The sequence below is a fragment of the Boleophthalmus pectinirostris genome, unplaced genomic scaffold, assembly GCF_026225935.1.
Source record: "Boleophthalmus pectinirostris isolate CB_2022bp ecotype Guang Dong unplaced genomic scaffold, ASM2622593v1 HiC_scaffold_5, whole genome shotgun sequence".
Lineage (NCBI taxonomy): Eukaryota > Metazoa > Chordata > Actinopteri > Gobiiformes > Gobiidae > Boleophthalmus > Boleophthalmus pectinirostris.
Window position 1 is genome coordinate 11,262,795 of NW_026571404.1, and position 18,554 is coordinate 11,281,348.

At 36.4% G+C, this 18,554-nt stretch overlaps 1 protein-coding gene across 1 annotated transcript in view; it reads left to right on the forward strand.

The window, feature by feature from the left end:
* Nucleotides 1-18,554, forward strand: part of thada (THADA armadillo repeat containing) — a 220,901-nt gene that overhangs the window by 19,620 nt on the left and 182,727 nt on the right. Inside the window, 3 exon segments of the mRNA XM_055162731.1 lie at nt 6,199-6,308; nt 12,609-12,741; nt 17,308-17,430. Of these exon segments, the coding sequence (XP_055018706.1) occupies nt 6,199-6,308; nt 12,609-12,741; nt 17,308-17,430 (366 nt within the window).

The window sequence follows — 18,554 nt, forward strand, 5'->3', positions numbered from 1 at the left end:
TTTTTCTCTATTATGTACCAGTCCGCCGCTGCCAAGCTTTCTGGCAGGACATACAACTCTTTGCTGCTGCTGCTCAGACATAAATCCTTCAAATGCAAGGTTCTAAATTTATTCTATCAACACAGACATTCACATCGACAGTCTGGTGTAATAATAGTTTTGCTTCGGGTGTTTTGTGGAGTGGGTAAGACTGTTTTTAGTGGCAGGATAACTATGGCCATTGACATGCTCTAGCCTAGCACCAGCGACCTCTGCAAATGCAAGGACTGGATGGAATATTTCAAAAAGTGTCTCCACACGTCTCCAACACTCTGGCTCACTAGGAAACGAGGTCCTATGTCCAAAATTCTGAACTGTCCCTTTAAATCCAGCATCATATACTGTCTCCTAGTATCTTAGAGTGACTAGTTCTCATACTTGTACACAGACTGACAGACTGAAACCTTAGATGGACCTTTAAATAGTTTTAGCCACCGCCTGCTCCCGCACCACAGCGGTCGGACTGGCGGCCATCTTGCTGTGACTGCCGCTGCTGTTTTTACCTTGGTGAGGTCAGGTCCTGAAGTGCACTTTATCCATATGTGATAAGTCATGAGGTTTGGTGCTGCTGCGGTTCACAGACTACAGTTTATGTCCAGTGGGTCAGATGAGTTTAGAGTCATGAGGTCAAAACAGGATGCACAAGATCTACAATTTGCCCTACAGATATTTACAACATTTAAATTTATTGTTTGTCTCACAGTGTTTTAGTTGTAATATATCAGTCAGAATTACAATTTTATCTGCATTAAATTGTAATTATCTTTTTATTTGATAATTATGGGTCTGTAAACTGAGATGTGTTGGAGTAATGTTAATCCTAATCTCACTTCTTCGTCGATATATTTTGGTATCGTTCACAAATTCGTTCCAATCCAACTGTGCAGTTAACTAAACTAAGCATTTCGTCATTGCCTCATTACACTTTAATTACAAAATATGAGTTATTTGCTCGCAGAGACTGAGTAATAGAAAACTTCAGGTAATGGGGATCAAAATAAACAATAAATAATCTACACAGAAACAGCATTTTAATCATTTGAAAACTTTAAGAGGAGGGCAGTTAATCAATATTAAATCAACAAACATTTAAACATTCCTGTGGTATTAAAAGCATGTTTTTTCGGCTTTGGCAGAATTTTTTTTGATAATTTGTTACGTTTAAATGTCCCATAGATTTGCTTAAGATGTCTACCTTTTCTTAATAAATAAAGTCTTAATTTTCAGAAGAAACTATGACATAGAACAGACATGTCAAACTCAGGCCCGGGGACCGAATTTGGCCCGCAATATAATTATATTTGGCCCATGAGATCATATCAAACATGTATTAGAGCTGGCCCACTGGCTACAGATAGACTATAGAGACGTTATTTATTTAAAATTTTGCTATTATTTTATATTCTGCTTGTTCTGGATTCAATGTTTAAGCAAAACTATTATTAAACATTTATTTTAGTAAGAAAAGGTTTAACATTACATATCTCGAAAGAAGAGAAAACATGCAGATGTTGTTGAAATTTTTCAATAAACATTTAGCTTGGCACACGACTTAGTCCCAGTTTTTAATGTTGTCCCTCTGTGAATTTGAGTTTGACATCCCTGACGTAGAATATAAAATCAAGACTGACCAATATAATGTTTGCATCCTATTATTTTATAACATTTATCTGTTTTCTCCACAGTCCCTGCTCTGGTCTGTATCTCTCCTTTAGACCAGTTTGTTGTTTAATGCTGTAATCTTGTAATATGTCGGTCCCCACCTCCCGTCAGGCACAACTGGGACTTTTCTTCCCCTTATTTAGTATTTATAAACTGTATAATGGTTGAACAATTTAGGGAAAATATCTAAATGTAATTTTCAGACAACCATTCAAATTTATGTTGTTGTGCCCTTTTGCTTGAGGAGGTTTATAACTCAAATAATAAAAAATAATCACTCGCAGAGATCCAGAAATTGCCATTATCAATTTATTTTACAGAACAAAAAATATAATATTCTCCGTGGTTGACTTTCAATAGCAATTTAGTGTGGTTACAAAATAGTATCTCTCCTCCTCTCTAGGTGCTGGCACTAAACCTGATTGCAGGAGGAGGGGAGGGCAGAGGAGATCAGAGTTACCTCATATACAAAATTTTATAATAAAGAAAATAGTAATTTCTTAAATAAATATAAACTGGCTCCGACATATGTTTTGTAAGATTCTGTTCAAAGTTCATATTTTAAATCCAAAGAAATGAAATGGGAGCTGACATTGAACTATTATGAATGGTCGCTGTAGGTCACATTTTTATATTGTGCTTTTCCACTTTCAAGTCACTTTACAAAGCACTTTACATCAAGGAACCACTCACCCATTCACACACACACTCATACAACAGGTGGGTTAAGTCTTGCCTAAGCACACAACAACAGCATTTTGTGGGAACTGGAACCGCACCGCCAACCTGTGGTCCAGTGGATGTGATCGCTCAACCAGTGATATTTATTTTGAGAGTGGGATTCGAACCACTTACCTTCGGATGAGTGGACAAGCACCAAACAAGTACCAAAAAGCCACTGTTGTCCATGAGCAAGAGTCATATTTCATAAAATGTTTGTACAGATCTAAACTACAGGGTTAGCAGTTTGTTGAAGATATTTAGTTATTCGTAGAGGAAATTATGGTACTTAAAAAAATTCTGCTTAATTGCGTCCATTCAAATTGCAATTTCGATTCAGTTGTGATGAATATTTTAGCTCTACAGTGTATATTCTCTCCATGGGGCCTTGTTTGGTGGCACCCCTCCCTGTGCCCTCTGTACCACCCCTGACTAAGCCGGGCCGGGCCAGTGTGGTGCTCCACAGTTTAATGATAGGTCCCGCGTCCGCCTCGCCCTTCGCCTCACCTGCAACACACTCAGTTTACTCTCCGCCACAGAAATGGCACTTGTGTGTATGTTAAGAATAATGTCGCTAACACTATTACTAACTGGATGGTTTTACTGACAGTGGCCATTATGCGGATGGCTCAGCGTCCTTATTCGAGCACACTTGTCACGCCACTGACATGCTGCTCTCACGCTCGACATGCTAAACCTTCAAAACAAGGCTGTGGGCAACAAGGCAGTTTTCTCTCCAAACACAGAGATGGTTGAGTAACTTCAGGTACACTGCACAGCTAAGATCTACATGAGTTAAAATCACTCTAATATATATAGTATACACATATAATCTAATATATATACTAAACTTGACTTGATTAAGTTTGACTTATTATGATTTATTTTGTTTGTTTGTGTCAAAAACTAGTCTTGAAACTAGAATCTCATTTGAACAAAATACAAAAAAATCTCAAAAAGGACAAAATTGGATAACTAAAATTAGGGGTGTGCAAAAATATTGAAATATCGATATATCGTGTTGTTTAATGTGATGATACAGTATCGATATCGGAGACTGCTGTATTAATATATCGCCAAGAGTATTTTTTGGTATATTTTACTAAATTATTTTGTTACAGCGCTACAGTTTTGTTGCTTGTTTAGAGGAAGGAAACTCGTTTATGCGACACATTTAATCATCAAAACAGTGAAAATGTCAAAATGTTTGTGTTTCATATTAACTTTGCACAAAAAGTGGTTTAGCAAAGACTTTTAGTATCACAACCATGATTTAGCCTTTATTTTTTATTGAACTGTATCAAATTGATATGAAATATATCGTATCAAACTGAAAGTGCACTGTATTGAAATATGTATCGTATCGTGGCCTATGTATCGAGGTATATATCGTATCAGCAGCTTCTTAATGATACCCAGCCCAAACTAGAATAAGACCACATTGAAACTCTAATTAAACTTTTTTTTTTATTAAAAGTGATTCCATTTTAGCCAGTAAAATGTGGCTTTTATTATCATCGTTGTAAAAATGATGTGGCATTGACTCAAGTATCAGTCACTGTTAGTAGGACTGTAATTTTGGATTTGTAATTTTGAAATCGTCCATATACTAAGATCCTTTTGATTTGAGCATATTAGAGAAATGTTCTTGACCCGTTTTTCTTGAACAGAATTAACCAGTCAAGAAAATTAAAACAACTCAAACTAATCTAGAGTAATAAACTGTAAACTATCTATAGCTAAAATGTTGGTATTTTTGTAATGTGCAGTTTGTAACTAACTTAATGTTTATCTGAATCACATACAATGACAGTCCCACAAAAACTCCATATACTGTAGTTTATATAAAAGGCTAGTTTCAGTGGCCGCAGGTGGAGTCGCTTCTGAGTGGAGTTGGTCAGAAAGCTAATTTTATAGGCGCTGCATTTACCTTAATTTAACATTTGTTTAAAGTAATTGACCTTCCAGACCACTAAAGCAGCCAAATAAAGCCCAGTGCTGAATTATATAAATCTTATGTCCTGTCCATATGGTCAGTGGCTGCTCCTTTTGTTCATTATGTCCTCTGCATTCAGGGGTTGTTTCAGGTGAAGGAGCAGGTAGCTATTTAAAAGTTTCTGTTTGACTTTGCACTTTAACCAAACCAAATATGATTTTAAAGGTTTGAGGATTTATTATTTAAAAAAGAAAGAGAAAGAAAAATGGCAGGTTGTTAAGTGATGTGGAGCAACTTACTACCCTAAAAATGTATTTCTGCCTTAAAATCATATTTGTTTCAGTAATTGTGTATGTGTAAAAAGTATGTCTGTGTGTTTAGTCAGTGAAATTAGTTTCCTTAATTCACTGGGGTTGTCAAAGTGAAACCAATTGAAGTACTTATGACACTAATGAAATGCAACCAATTAACCATTTTAAATGAGTTTAAGTAAATGAAGCATTTTTATACAAACTTTTATACAAACTGAGTTAAGAGATGTCAAATGGGATGAGTACAAGTAACCGCATTACAGTAAATGTGTTTAAATTAATACACCTTTGAAGTATAAAGACTCGATTGTTTGAGATGCTTATAATGTATTATGTGAGTTAAAATGTATTAAATCAATCACGATCTTTTGCCTAAGTTTTTGAGTTAAGTGTGGCCATACTACACTTGTCAAAGGCTGATCACGTCAGATCTCAGAAGCTCAGCAAGGCCGGGCCTGGTTGGTACTTGGAGGGAGATCGCTGGGAAAATCAGGTGCTAGAGTGGGGCGCCAGTCACAGAAACTGTTGCTGTGTCCTTAGGCAAGCTTCACTTCACCCACATTCCCTAGTATGAAAGTGTTGTGGGCGTGAGTGATGGTGGTGGTCAGAGGGACCAATGCCCTTCAGTCAGTCTGCCCCAGGGCAACTGTGGTTACATTAGCATCTTACCACACCACCGGGTCTGAAGTGAATAAATAATGATCTGTAAAGCGTTTGTGACAAATGTCTGTGAAAAGTGCTATATAAATAAAACATTTACGTACGTACTTACTTTTACTTACTTACTTTTACTTACTTTTACTTACTTTACTTACTTTTACTTTACTTACTTTTTACTTACTTTTTACTTTTACTTACTTTACTTACTTACTTTTACTTACTTACATTTATTTACTTACTTACTTCTTACTTACTTATTACTTACTTTTACTTACTTACTTACTTTTACTTACTTACTTTTGCTTACTTTTACTTACTTACTTACTTTTACTTACTTTTATTTACTTACTTTTACTTACTTACTTTTACTTACTTTTTTTACTTACTTTTACTTACTTTTATTTACTTACTTTTACTTACTTACTTTTACTTACTTACTTTTACTTACTTACTTTTACTTACTTACTTACTGTTCTGAAATTACTTGATTGGTTTGAGTTTATAAACTACAAACCACAAAACCAAAGTGGTGCAATCAATTGGTAGCATTTAGTATGACATTTGAAAACTAAAATTATTCATAATGTACATTTCCAGTTTTGTTACTTGATTTCCAATGCTTCATCCACGCTGGGTTTGCCACGATCCCAGTTTAGTCCTGTTGCATATTTGGTTTGGTTAGAGTCCCGGTCTATTCCAGGTTTACTTTTAGGTTCAGTCTGAGTTTTGATGTGGTGTAAATCTGTAAATGTATTCTCACTTGTTAAACCTCCAGTTCTGATCTTGTTCTCCCTCCTTTTTTCCACCCTCACCCCCCTCTCTCTCTTCCTCCCTCCCTGTTTCTCTCTTCTCTCCCTCTCTCTGTCACAGGTGGAGGGGGTGGGCCTGTACTTCCGTCAGCAGCTCCTCCAGTCCCGTCACCGTGGCGCCTTTGAACTGGCGTATGTGGGTTTCGTGCGCCTCACCGACATGCTGTGCAGGTGTGTAGCTGTGGTCACATTTATCCCTGAAAGGTAATATCCATCCCAATGACTGCGCTTTATAACCAGTGTGGGACCAGTGCCTTGTAATTACCCAGGAGTAGGTTCCCTTAGTATCAGTGTTCACGTATAATAGGCTATGATTACAAGCCGGGATCATTATTTCAAATGGAAGTGAAATTACAGCATACCAGCACACAATAATAGGTAAAATACAGTTTGGAGTTTGCAGTTACTTCATCATGACCTTTTGTCTGTTTGTTTCTGAATGTTGTGGCGCTCTATGAAGGGATTCCCGCTAAGAAAAAAGTATTAAAACAAATAATAGCCCCCCAGTTTTGACAAATTTGTGAATGTATATCCCTGTTGATCTGGGATTAGGAGGTTGACTATACGTTTTAGAAAGTCCGTCCCACTAACTTGGCATGTAACCCTCACCCAAAGTAATTACTGTATTTTCCCAACTATAAGTCTCACCGGAGTATAAGTCGCACCAGCCAAAGAATGTGTAATGAAGAAGAAAAAAACATATATAAGTCGCACCGGACTATAAATCGCACTTTTTGGGGGAAATTTATTTTATAAAATTAGGGACCAGGAACCGACATTTCATCTTGAAAGGCAAGTTCTAGTAATAACAGTAGGACAGAGAACAATAGGCTGAATAGGCGTTAATATGTTATCTGAATAATTGCTAATATGTTACATTAAAAGAACATAAACAACAGAACATAAGTTTAACAAACTGTCGATCTCACTCCAAATCACTAAATCCACTGAATCTATTGAATTCTTTATCCTCGGTGTCAATTCTGAGTAACTCCGCGCAACTTCGATTGTCACTGAAGTCCATGCTTTGTCATCCAGTGACTTCCAGGTGAAGTTGCATGGCGCACCCTCCAGGTTGCCGTGAAGCTGTGTTCTTCATTCCCGCTTTCTACCAGTCCCTCACAAGTTTCTCGCTCACTCCAAACTTTCTTTCTGCTGCTCGATTACCGTTTTCTGCTGCATATTTCACTACTTGCAGCAGGACAGTGGCTTTTTCTGCAGGAGATATGCGCAGCCTCTCAGGCCTGTCAGTCTGAAAATTTTAATATATAAGTCTCACCAGAGTATAAATCGCAGAACTACCCAAACCATGAAAAAAGTCAGACTTATAGTCCGAAAAATACGGTACTTTTGAAGCATAAAAAGATCATACTTTTTCTAAAGAAATAAATCACTATATTTTGAACAGTATTGTCTGATTAAAAAATGTGGAGGTCCATGTAGTTGCCATTTATATCAGATTTTTTTTGTATTATGAAGTTTGTTAGGAAACAGGCAGAAGCTGTACCCAATAATTTCATGTAATTAAGTAAAATTTGGGCCAAAATAAGACCACTGTATGCTGTTTGCATTAAATTGTAAACAGTTTTTATTGTGTGGAACTAGAAAGTAAGTCGGCTGTGGTGTATGCATGCTAGTCGTTGTGGTCATGTTGTTGTAAAAATTAAGTAAAGCACATTAAATTGACAAAATATTGACAAGTTATTCTAGAATTACCAATAATCTTGCCAATATATTGCAAATTTCTTTATGTAGATTGTATACCAACAAGTTTGTACACTATTTTTACTCTGACCACAGTTCAAGCTTATAAAATATACTGGATCAACAACAATTTTGCTTTTTAATTACCATTTAAATTTCTTAAAAAAATAATTATTGCACAGTTGAATCCATATTTTACCAATCACCATCCTTGGACTTCAAAAGCTGCACATTACAGACTGGATTAAACCCATGGGACTTTTGCTGACAGTTTTAAACTCTTTGCGGTCTCCTGTTTTGCTCGGTGCTGGTTTGTGGGAGCCATCTTTAGTCTGAGCAGGTGACCGGCTGCACTAGCGCTGCTGTACGCTTTGTCTGAACCTCCTTTTGAATAGAACGGCGCAAAAACAAAATGTCCTGTTTTGTTTTTAGTTAACGGGGATATTATTTGGTGGCTGAGAGCAGAGATGTGTGAATAGGGCTGTGGATGGTATGCGGCAGTTTTCTCAGTTATGGGGTGTTGATTGTTGGGTGCTTAACCACAGGCGTTTGATCCACTCCGGATATGCCTTTGTATGTCCGTATATATGTTTCTATATAATCTACCAAATGAACTCTTTCGCTATCTGTCATTTAGGATTTCTGTGGTTTCAAAAAAATGCTGTGTTTTTATTAAAGAACACTTTGATATCCACACACAACATGGACTATATCCAGGGGTGTCAGCTTAGGGGATTTTCTGAGGCGGAAGTTTCCAAGACTCAGCATGTATTGATTGACAAAATAAATAGGGCTGGGTATCATTCAGAAGTTGCCGACACCATACATACCTCGATCGATACATGTCTCGATATAATACATTTTTGATTCGATACGATATACGCTGTGATACTAAAAGTCTTGGATAAACCACTTGTGCAAAGTTCATATGAAACACAAACATTTTAATCATCAAAACAGTGAAAATGTGTCGCATAAACAAGTTTCCTTCCTCTAAAAAAGCAACAAAACTGTAGTGCTGTAACAAAATAATTGAGTAAAATACACCAAAAAATACTCCTGGCGATATATCGATACAGCAGATTGTGATATCGATACTGTATCATCACATTCAATGATGCGATATATCGATATTTCAATATTTTTGCATACCTCTAATAATAATGGATAATTTTATGTAACCAATTATTTATAAAACATCTCATTCAAAATTAATAGTTTTAAGTTCTATATTCAGAGTTCCCATGGTCAAGGAGATCCTGGAAAAGTCATGGAAATTGAAAATGTCATTTTCCAGGCCTAGAAAAGTCATGGAACTGTGTAAATTAAATGAAAGTTTTGGAAGAGTCATGGAATTTCCGTATCTCTTTCTCGCAACTACAGAGTTCTGTTAAGTCATTAGACTATTATGATTATTTCTAAACATTTGTGCCTTTTGTTTAAAAGAGACGCCAATAAATGCACTCACAGTATTTTGAATGTTAAAAAACTATAATACCAAACCATAGGGTGAGTGGAAAGGGTTAACATTTCATATTTAGCCCTAAAGGTCTGATCAATTCTACATATGCAGGTGCGGTAAAGTCATGGAAAATTCACTTTAGGACATGAAAAAGTCATGGAAAAGTTTTGAAATTTTGTCAGTGAAAAAAGTGGGAACCCAGTATACAGTATCAATGAATAAAAAAAACAAAAAAAACATCAGTGAGCTGTAAATTTTAAGGCGCTGTACCTGATTTTCATTGTCTTTAACACATGAAAAACAGAACTAGTTCATTTTTAAACAGTCCAAAGTTATTGCATTTCGTGCATCCTAATTATTCACTGTGATGGACTCATAAGTGCTTTTCACGAAGCAACAGTGGAGTTTACTGTCACAGTAAAGCTAACAGCAAATAACATGTTAACACGCACTTCCTGATTATCGGCCAATAAAAGACTTTACAATCTCTGTACTGGGGCAAGATTTGAGGCTTTAGTTTCTTAAGTGTCAGTCTGGGCTTGAGAAATGCAAACACAAAACCTAGATCAATATATGAACTTTTTGATCTAGATTTTAAAGGTAGAATTTAAATACCTATGACAATATACTGGCATTGTGCAATATGTTTCATGTAGAGAAATAGAAAAAGAGAATAGAAAACAGGACTAGATTTATGCCATACTCCATACAACTGTACAACAACTCACCATTATGTAAAAGATAACTCTGTGTCCTGTCAATCATCATATCATCTTTACACTGTTTTTCTTGCAGCTTCTTGTAATAAAAACTGAGATATTTTTATTACTTATTTCTATTTTATTCTATTTTTAGCTGTATATATACATTTATATAATTATGCCTTATTTGATCCCATTCTCTTACTATTTTGTGGTACTTTTTTAGAATTTATTATTACCATTTATATTTTTCTCGTTGTTATTTTATTCTATCATGATGTGTGAGCTACTGTGTCTAAATAAGTTCCTTTGTGGATCAATGAAGTTCGTCTAAGTCTAGCACTAGCCATAATTGCATTTTAAAAATCAGTTTCCTTTCTCCTTGTTCATGACACGTTTTAACGCCTCATTTCTTGCCACATTCCTTTTATTCCCCCTACATTGTTAAGTGTGTGAGTGCGCTCAGGCGTTATACCAGTGTCTCTGCCCTCCATGTTGGATAGTTTGAAACCTCTTTGCTTCAGTGCGAGTCGTTAAACAGCTGCAGCTCCAGTGGTTTCTTTGGGTGTGTGTTCCTCAGGCCTCCTCCGTATCGTATTCTTAGCTTTTGTTTGAGGATGCAGATGCCACAGGGAACAGTGTAAATGTGTGAGTAAGTTTAGACCAGGAATTTCCTTTGTGTTCTGTCAGACACTTAATAATAGAAATAGAATAAAAGCCACTCCTTAAGGCATGTCTAGTGTGTTTATGATAAGTATGTACTTTACATTGTTCCTTGAGGAGGTTTTTTTTGTACATTTGGTGTGACTCTGTATTGTGTTGAGAGGAACGGAAAATAATTAGTTCAATGATCGATAGTCAATGAGAGTCAATCGCTTTAAGTAGGGGTGTAACTATATCCAAATCTCACGATACAATATTGTCACGGTATGAAGCTGACGGTACGATATTTATTGCGATATCATGGGAAGGCTCACGATTAGGGAAGTAACAATATCCAAATCTCTCGGTGTGATATTTATTGCGATATTTTGTGGAGGCTAAACTAAACTGTTAATATGCTACTTTTTCCTCTTAAAATGCCTTGACAAGACTTAATCCAAATAACTAAGACTTAAAAGTGCTTAGAACTGTTATTACTTCTTTTAGTCTGCACTGAAATGGAGCAAAGGATCATGGTCTATGTCAGGGGTGTAAAACTCAGATTCAAAGAGGGCCAAAATTAAAAACTGGGCCAAACAAGTCGTGGGCCAAACTAAATATTTATTGAAAAATTTCAAAAACATCTTCATTTTTTCTCTTCTTTCGAGCTATGTAATGTTAAACCTTTTCTTATTAAAATAAATGTTTAATAATATTTTTGCTTAAACATTGAATCCAGAAGAAGTATAATACAAAATAATAAAAAATTTAAAATAAAATATGATCTCGCGAGCCAGATATAATTATGAGTTTGACATGTCTGGTCTATGTAGTTCCCCCTGTCTTTTTTTAGCTATTGCTGCACCATAACTCTTAATTTAAGGATAGAGACTTGTAATTTGATATATTATGATGATCCACGATATTGTGAGAACATTGACTATACGATATCACAGTATTTAATTTTTTTTAGTACATCCCTAGCTTTAAGTCATTATATCTTTAGTACAAACCTCCCTCTGTGCAAGGCATATGTCATTTAAATGTCCTATGTTACACACAGTTGACTCTTGTGAGTGTTAATTCATGTTATAATGCTGTTACCTCCTCGTACATGGAGTTATTTTCTTTCATTCACACATGTTTGAGTAAACCCTTTATTATTAGTCTGTCTGCATCTCCAATGCTTTGAGCTTTGGAAATGCTTTTTTCCACTGTATGATATCAAGAAGTGGTAGTTTTCAAGTTAACAACTACCTTTTACCTTTAATTCAGTAGAAATTGTCAATTCCAGAGCTGAAATGATCCGAATGATTATAGTGAAGGTGTGTGGAGTTTAAAGACATAGTGGAGCTCTTCCTGTGTCACAAGGTTGAACAGTGAACAAGATTGAGTGTTTTCTGTTGGAGAGAAGAACTCTAATTGTGTTAAACATGAAGGAAACAATGAAACAAAACACAACTCCAGGTATATTTTTGATGAGGAAACAACATTATAACATAAATCACAAAATAGTGAAATTTGGCTCTAAACATTCCTTGACACTGGACATATGCAAAATCTGCTCAGACTATTACTAGTATATTGAAATGTAGTTTATATTTGTAAGTGTTCATTTCAGTTTTTAAGTTTTTAACCTGGCTAAGTACATGTAAAACAAATTATCATATAATCAGACTGAAGAAGACGGTAACACTTTAATTTAGGGACCACATATTAATAGCAAACTAAATGGTAATTGGATTGATAATTAGCTGTTACTTAGTTATTAGTTGGTATTAGTCAGACACTTATTATACAAAATGCATCGAAAGTACTTCATAAATACTAACAAAGATGTAATTAAGCACTTATTATGCATTTTACTACTAACTAGCTATTAATATATGGTCCCTAATCTAAAGTTTTACCAAGAAGACATATCCAGAAAATGCCTAACATATATCTTTTGAATCTTTTCAGAAGTGGCAGTCAGGCCCTGCAGAGGCTGCCGTCCCGCTGGCTCTCTGAGGTTCTAGAGGAGGTCAAATCCAGTGATCCTTCGTCCAAACTGTGTGCCACTCGACGCAGCGCTGGCATCCCCTTCTACATTCAGGTGTGTGCATTAGGATGGATCTAAATAATCTATAAAACTCTTTAGAAATGGATAATTATTTTGGTCTGATATTTGTTTTTTCTAGCTTATTGGCTGTTGTCCTTAACATAACCACCATAGGCCAACGTTTTGTTTGAGCTGACCACCTGATTTAATGTCAAACTTGAAGCCTCCTAAAAATGAGGTTCTGCATCAGCTTAATCCTGTAGAACAGTGTTTCCCAAACTTTTTTTTCTCGGGACTCATATTTTAAAAGTTAAAAACCTTTGCGACCCAAGTCAATAGACATTATTTGTAAATCACAAAAATAAAGGTGTATTTGACCGTTATTGAACATTAATGAGGATATTTTATTGTTTTATTGTTAAGTGATCTTGTCTCTTAGTATTGCTCAAGTTTGCTCAAGTCATTGAACCAGCAATAAAAGGATCCATAAGTTGCCTATTTGGATATTAAATGTTGCCCATTTCTTTTTCTCTTCAACATTCAATTTAACCAGCAATACTGGAACAAAATAGTCAATAAAATAATTTTAAAAAGACTATAAATTACACAAAACATTCTTAACATTTCAACATTTCTAATGAGATAGGCGGGCCCATCTGCATTTTTGTAGCTCATTTCAGTCTGGGGTGCAGGAGGAGAACACAGCAGCAGATCAGGCGCATCGTTCAGTCTCTTTCTGTTCTTTGTCTTCATTTTCGTGAGCTCAGAAAATCCTAATTCACACATAAATGTAGTAGTGAAAGGAATAAGCATAGACATACTGACCTTACTGAGGACAGGATATTCAGTAGCTCTCTCATGTGTCAGAACTGTATATTGCAGAACTACATGAAGATCGTGATAAGGCGACCCAAAAAACCCCCAAAAAACTCTTGGACCCACCTGAGGATCGCGTCCCAGTCCTTGGGAAGTGATGCCGTAGAAGAGGGCTGTATACAAAATGTGACTACACAGTTGTCTTTCGTTTGTTTGGAAAGAAGACAAGGGCTAATTACTTTCTCTAGAATGCTTCACAGTATGGCTTTAGACTTTTCTATCTCCATGGAAATAAGCAAGCAGTGCCACCAGGCCAAATCTGTGGAAAGACAAGCCAGACATCACAGAGACAAGAATGTTATTTCTGTGCCCGCCATCAGAAAACGTTAGTGCGCCTTTACCCAAAACATGCACAAAAGGTAAAATCCTCTAGCTGAAGTTGTCTTGACAAAGTCTAGCTCAAGATTTGGAGATGGGTCCATTGCTCCTGATAGATTGCGTTGAAGGATAGGTTAAGTGGGGACAATTTTCGCTACAAAAGTGTCCCCTAACCTAAAACTGTTTACGGTTGCAGATGTCCAAAATACTGTGATTTGAGAGCCCAACTTCTAACCCACTGTCCTATTCTTAGACACACACCTGTACCACAATGCCGTAATGACCACAGTGTGTCCTATCTGTCCTCTGGCTGACCCTCTCATTAGTCATGTTTCCCACTCACCTCTCACTCCACTGACTCATGACTCTGTGAACCAGCCACTTCCCCTGATTACAGCCCAGCACCACATTTAACAAAGACACTTCTCACTTGTTGTATCATCCGACAGTTTAAAGAGACACTGGTTACTTGTGGTTAAAGCCTGTCTCCGCTGACATCACTGCCCCTCTACAGTTTTTATTCGCTCATTTGGTCTTTTCTGGTCTGACCGAGGAATGTTGGGGTTGTATAATCCAAAATACTTGAATGAGCAGAAGGCATTCATTCAGTTTTGTGTCTGACTCTGGGGAGAGAAAAAAAAAAAAAACTCTTGTAAAACATTTTCACATTCATTGTAGCATCACTGTGGGGGCTATGAGATCTATATATAGCACATGACTTAAGACTTTAGAAATTTTCAGTTTTGGGGTCCTTCACCTGCTATTCTCCAAGGAAATGCTTTTGCTTTGCCCAGAATATTCCACTGTGAAGCATTATCTTATCTATCGTGAATGTATTCAGCTACAGGTGTTTCTCAAAATTACTTGTAAAAAAAAAGACGCATTCTTAATTTGAGCATATCTATGTCTCCCCAGATCTGAGCACTCAAAATTACATTATTACAGTATAATGCGTTGTATAACCTATAAATTACTCATAAGATGAAACGGGAAAAATATTTTGGTTACGTGTTTTTTGGCACCATAACATAATGGTTGAATACAAAAGGTTTGCTTCCCACCTTTTGTTTTTTGTTAGGTAGCTTCTCACGAATGTTGCAAGTAAGGCTGGGTATCATTAAGGAGTTGCCGATACGATACATACCTCGATACACAGGCCACGATACGATACATATCTCGATACAGTGCACTTTCGATTCGATATGATATATTTCAAATCGATTCGATACGGTTCAGTAAAACATAAAGGCTAAATCGTGGCTGTGATACTAAAAGTCTTTGTTAAATCACTTCTTGTGCAAAGTTCATATGAAACACAAACATTTTAATCCTCAAAACAGTAAAAATGTCAAATGTGTCGCATAAATGAGCTTCCTTTCACTCCACAAGCAACAGAACTGTAGCACTGTAACAAAATAATTTAGTAAAACACACCTAAAAATACTCTTGGTGAAATATCGATACAGTAGCCCACGATATCGATACTGTATCATCACATTAAACGATAAGATATATCGATATTCCGATACTTTTGCACACCCCTAGTTGCCGATACGATACATACCTCGATACAGTGCACTTTCGATTCAATACGATATATTTCAAATAGATTCGATATGGTTCAATAAAAAAATCATGGCTGTGATAATAAAGGTCTTTGTTAAACCACTTCTTGTGCAAAGTTAATATGAAAAAAGCCCATTTTAACCCTCAAAACAATAAAAATGTCAAATGTGTCGCATAAACGAGTTCCCTTCCTCTGAACAAGCAACAAAACTGTAGCTGTAACAAAATACTTTAGTAAAATATACCAAAAAATACTCTTGGCGATATATTGATACAGCAGTCCGCGATATTGACACTGTATCATCACAAACAATACGATATATTGATATTTTGATATTTTTGCACACTCCAAGTTGCAAGAACAGAAAACAATTCAACTTCTCATTCAAAACATATCCCTAGATGCTTATGTGGAGTCATCCAGTTCTAAAAATAGGATCTGATTTTACATAATATAAAAGAGGAAATTATAAATCTTTGCAGGGAATAAGGGAACACATTGGCAGCATTTTTTCCACCACATACCCAACTCCTCTCCCTCTCCTTCTCTCTCTTTCTCTTCTTTTTTCCTCTAGTTCTCCTCTCTCGCTCTCTCACCGCTGCACCCGCCCCTCTTTCTGCCCAAATACCCCCAGACTCTTCACAGGACTCAGACTGTACCTCTCCCACTGACCTGCCTCTTTTCCAGGCCCATTACAGACACAGCTGGCTCCCATCAGCTCCACATTAAACTCCTCTCTGTTGAATACAGTGGCTCCGCTCTGTCACCTCTGCTCCTGTGTCCCACTCACAAACACGCCGCTTTCACAATCTGTCACTCAGTTTCAAAGAGGCTAAAAGAACATGGATATTTTCTGACAGAGTCAAGTTGCCTGTTTAATGTAACTTCAAATTTATGAATAAATGTTTTCCATCCTTATAGTCCCACAGTGTAACTTTCAATCCAACAAATAGATTGAATAGATTAAAATAAAAGCATGTTTTTGGCATTACTTATTGCACTGCTTGTCCACCTGCTTGTCTCCAAGATGATGTTTTTCCTTCGGCTTTAATATTTCACTGAATATCATAAAACATATCTAGTATTCTCCTTGGAAAATGGTTTTATCTTTCTGTTTCCATAAAATTAGACCTCCAGAAAGTTATGCAATGTTACTTTAAGGAGCCTATACTAAGCTATTTTCTGATCTTTATTATATTATTTCTTTCTGCCCAAAAACATACCTGGAGTTGTGTTTTGTTTTGTTTCATTCAGACATGTTTAACACACAAACCCTGCATATTTAGACTGAGTTCTTCTCTCAAACAGAGCATACTCTGTTTCACCTTGTGATGTCGTACAGTAATAGGGAAGTGCTCCGATGTGTTTTTATACTCCATGCATGTTCACTAGAATCATCTGGATAATTTTAGCCTATAAAAGAATGAGAACTTCACACATCAATTACTTGAGATGGGTGCGTGGGAGGAGAGGGAGCAGCCCAAGAACATAGAGAAAAATCCTGCACACTAGATGATGAAGTGCCGAAACTTTGCATGGTTTGTCCTACTAAATCTCACATTTTGCAAGTAAGACGGCATGCGGGATTTTTCTCTATGATCATTTCAGCCTAGAAATTTCCAGTTTCTACTGCCCTAAGTTAAATTTAACTTGAAAGCTACCACATCATGACATCATTATGTGGAACAGAGCATTTTGAGCTTTAGAAATTCAGATAGTTGGGTGAACAAAACACAACTCAAGATATGTTTTTGGGAAGGTAACAACATTCTAACATTCTGCTGAAAACATATCTAATATTTACTTAGCTTTGTATTTTTTTTTCTGAACAATCTCAATATGTAAACTGTTCTTTATAGGCTCTTCTCTCCTCTGAGCCCAAATCGTCATCCTGCAGCCTGTTGAAGATGACCATGAGAGAACTGATCGCATTAGCCACGCCCTCTTCTGACCAAGACACAGAGCGCTCCACTGTCCCTCAGGTGATCACCCAGTGACACACAACACAACTACTACTAACTTACCATCTGTACGACGTGATGTTTATGACGAGTGTTTTTGAGGTTTGGAAAATCCGTTAGAAACCACGATAAGGAAAGCATAGAACTAGGCCAAGCGGTTTCCACATTTGGTGATTTGTACAGAGATGCACAAAAGGTGGAACAAACTACTTTCTGCAGTTTATTTTCCAATGCAGATGGTTTTATAATGGTGGGAAAATTGGTGAGGCTAGGAATAGTTATGGAAATGGGAATTCTTTGCTTACTAATACTTTTCTTTTTCAGCTTGATAAATTACAGTATTGCCCAAGAAGAAATTCAACAAACATATCACCTGTCTTACTTGCCAACTGTAAGCAATACTTCAACTGAAAGTCCACCTTTATGTATCATTTTTAAAGGTCCTATATTACACAAAATTTACTTTTGTGAGTTTAGTTTTCTGTTTGAGAAATAAGAAATATGCAGGGTTTGTGTATTAAACATGTGTGAATGAAACAAAACACAACTCCAGGTATGTTTCTGATGAGGAAACACAATTACCAGTATAACAAACATCAGAAAATACTGTAATATGGGTCCTTTAATGAGCAAATCAAGGCTTAATTTGGAATGGAAACCAACACTACTGTGGCCAGAGGATGGAAATAATACAATTCTAACACATTGTAGGAAGCATATATGTCTTTTGTAATCTATATGTGAGGATCATGTAGAAGTAAATGTCAGGGGCACTATTTTTGTCAAATCAACCATGTTTTGGATGTTTCTGTGACTATCCCAGTCAGATGTTTGTCTGTCATGGTTAAAGGGAGAAGGAAATAACTGTGCAAGAGTCAGTTCAATCTAAAACATGTTCTTCACTCCTTGTTCAACGTTATGGACAGGGCTATTGACTAGGGTTGGGTATTATGGCTATAGAAAGTGAACTGTGATCTCATTTCTTTGACGATATGCTATTTTGGTTTAATCTTCATATTGTGATTCACTAAATTTTCTCTTGAATACAGCTCTATGCTCAAGCGAAAAGATTTTTCCCTCTCAAACCTCCTATTGGTCAACCTCAGCAATGCCCTGAGTGAGTAACACATGGATTTAACCGAATT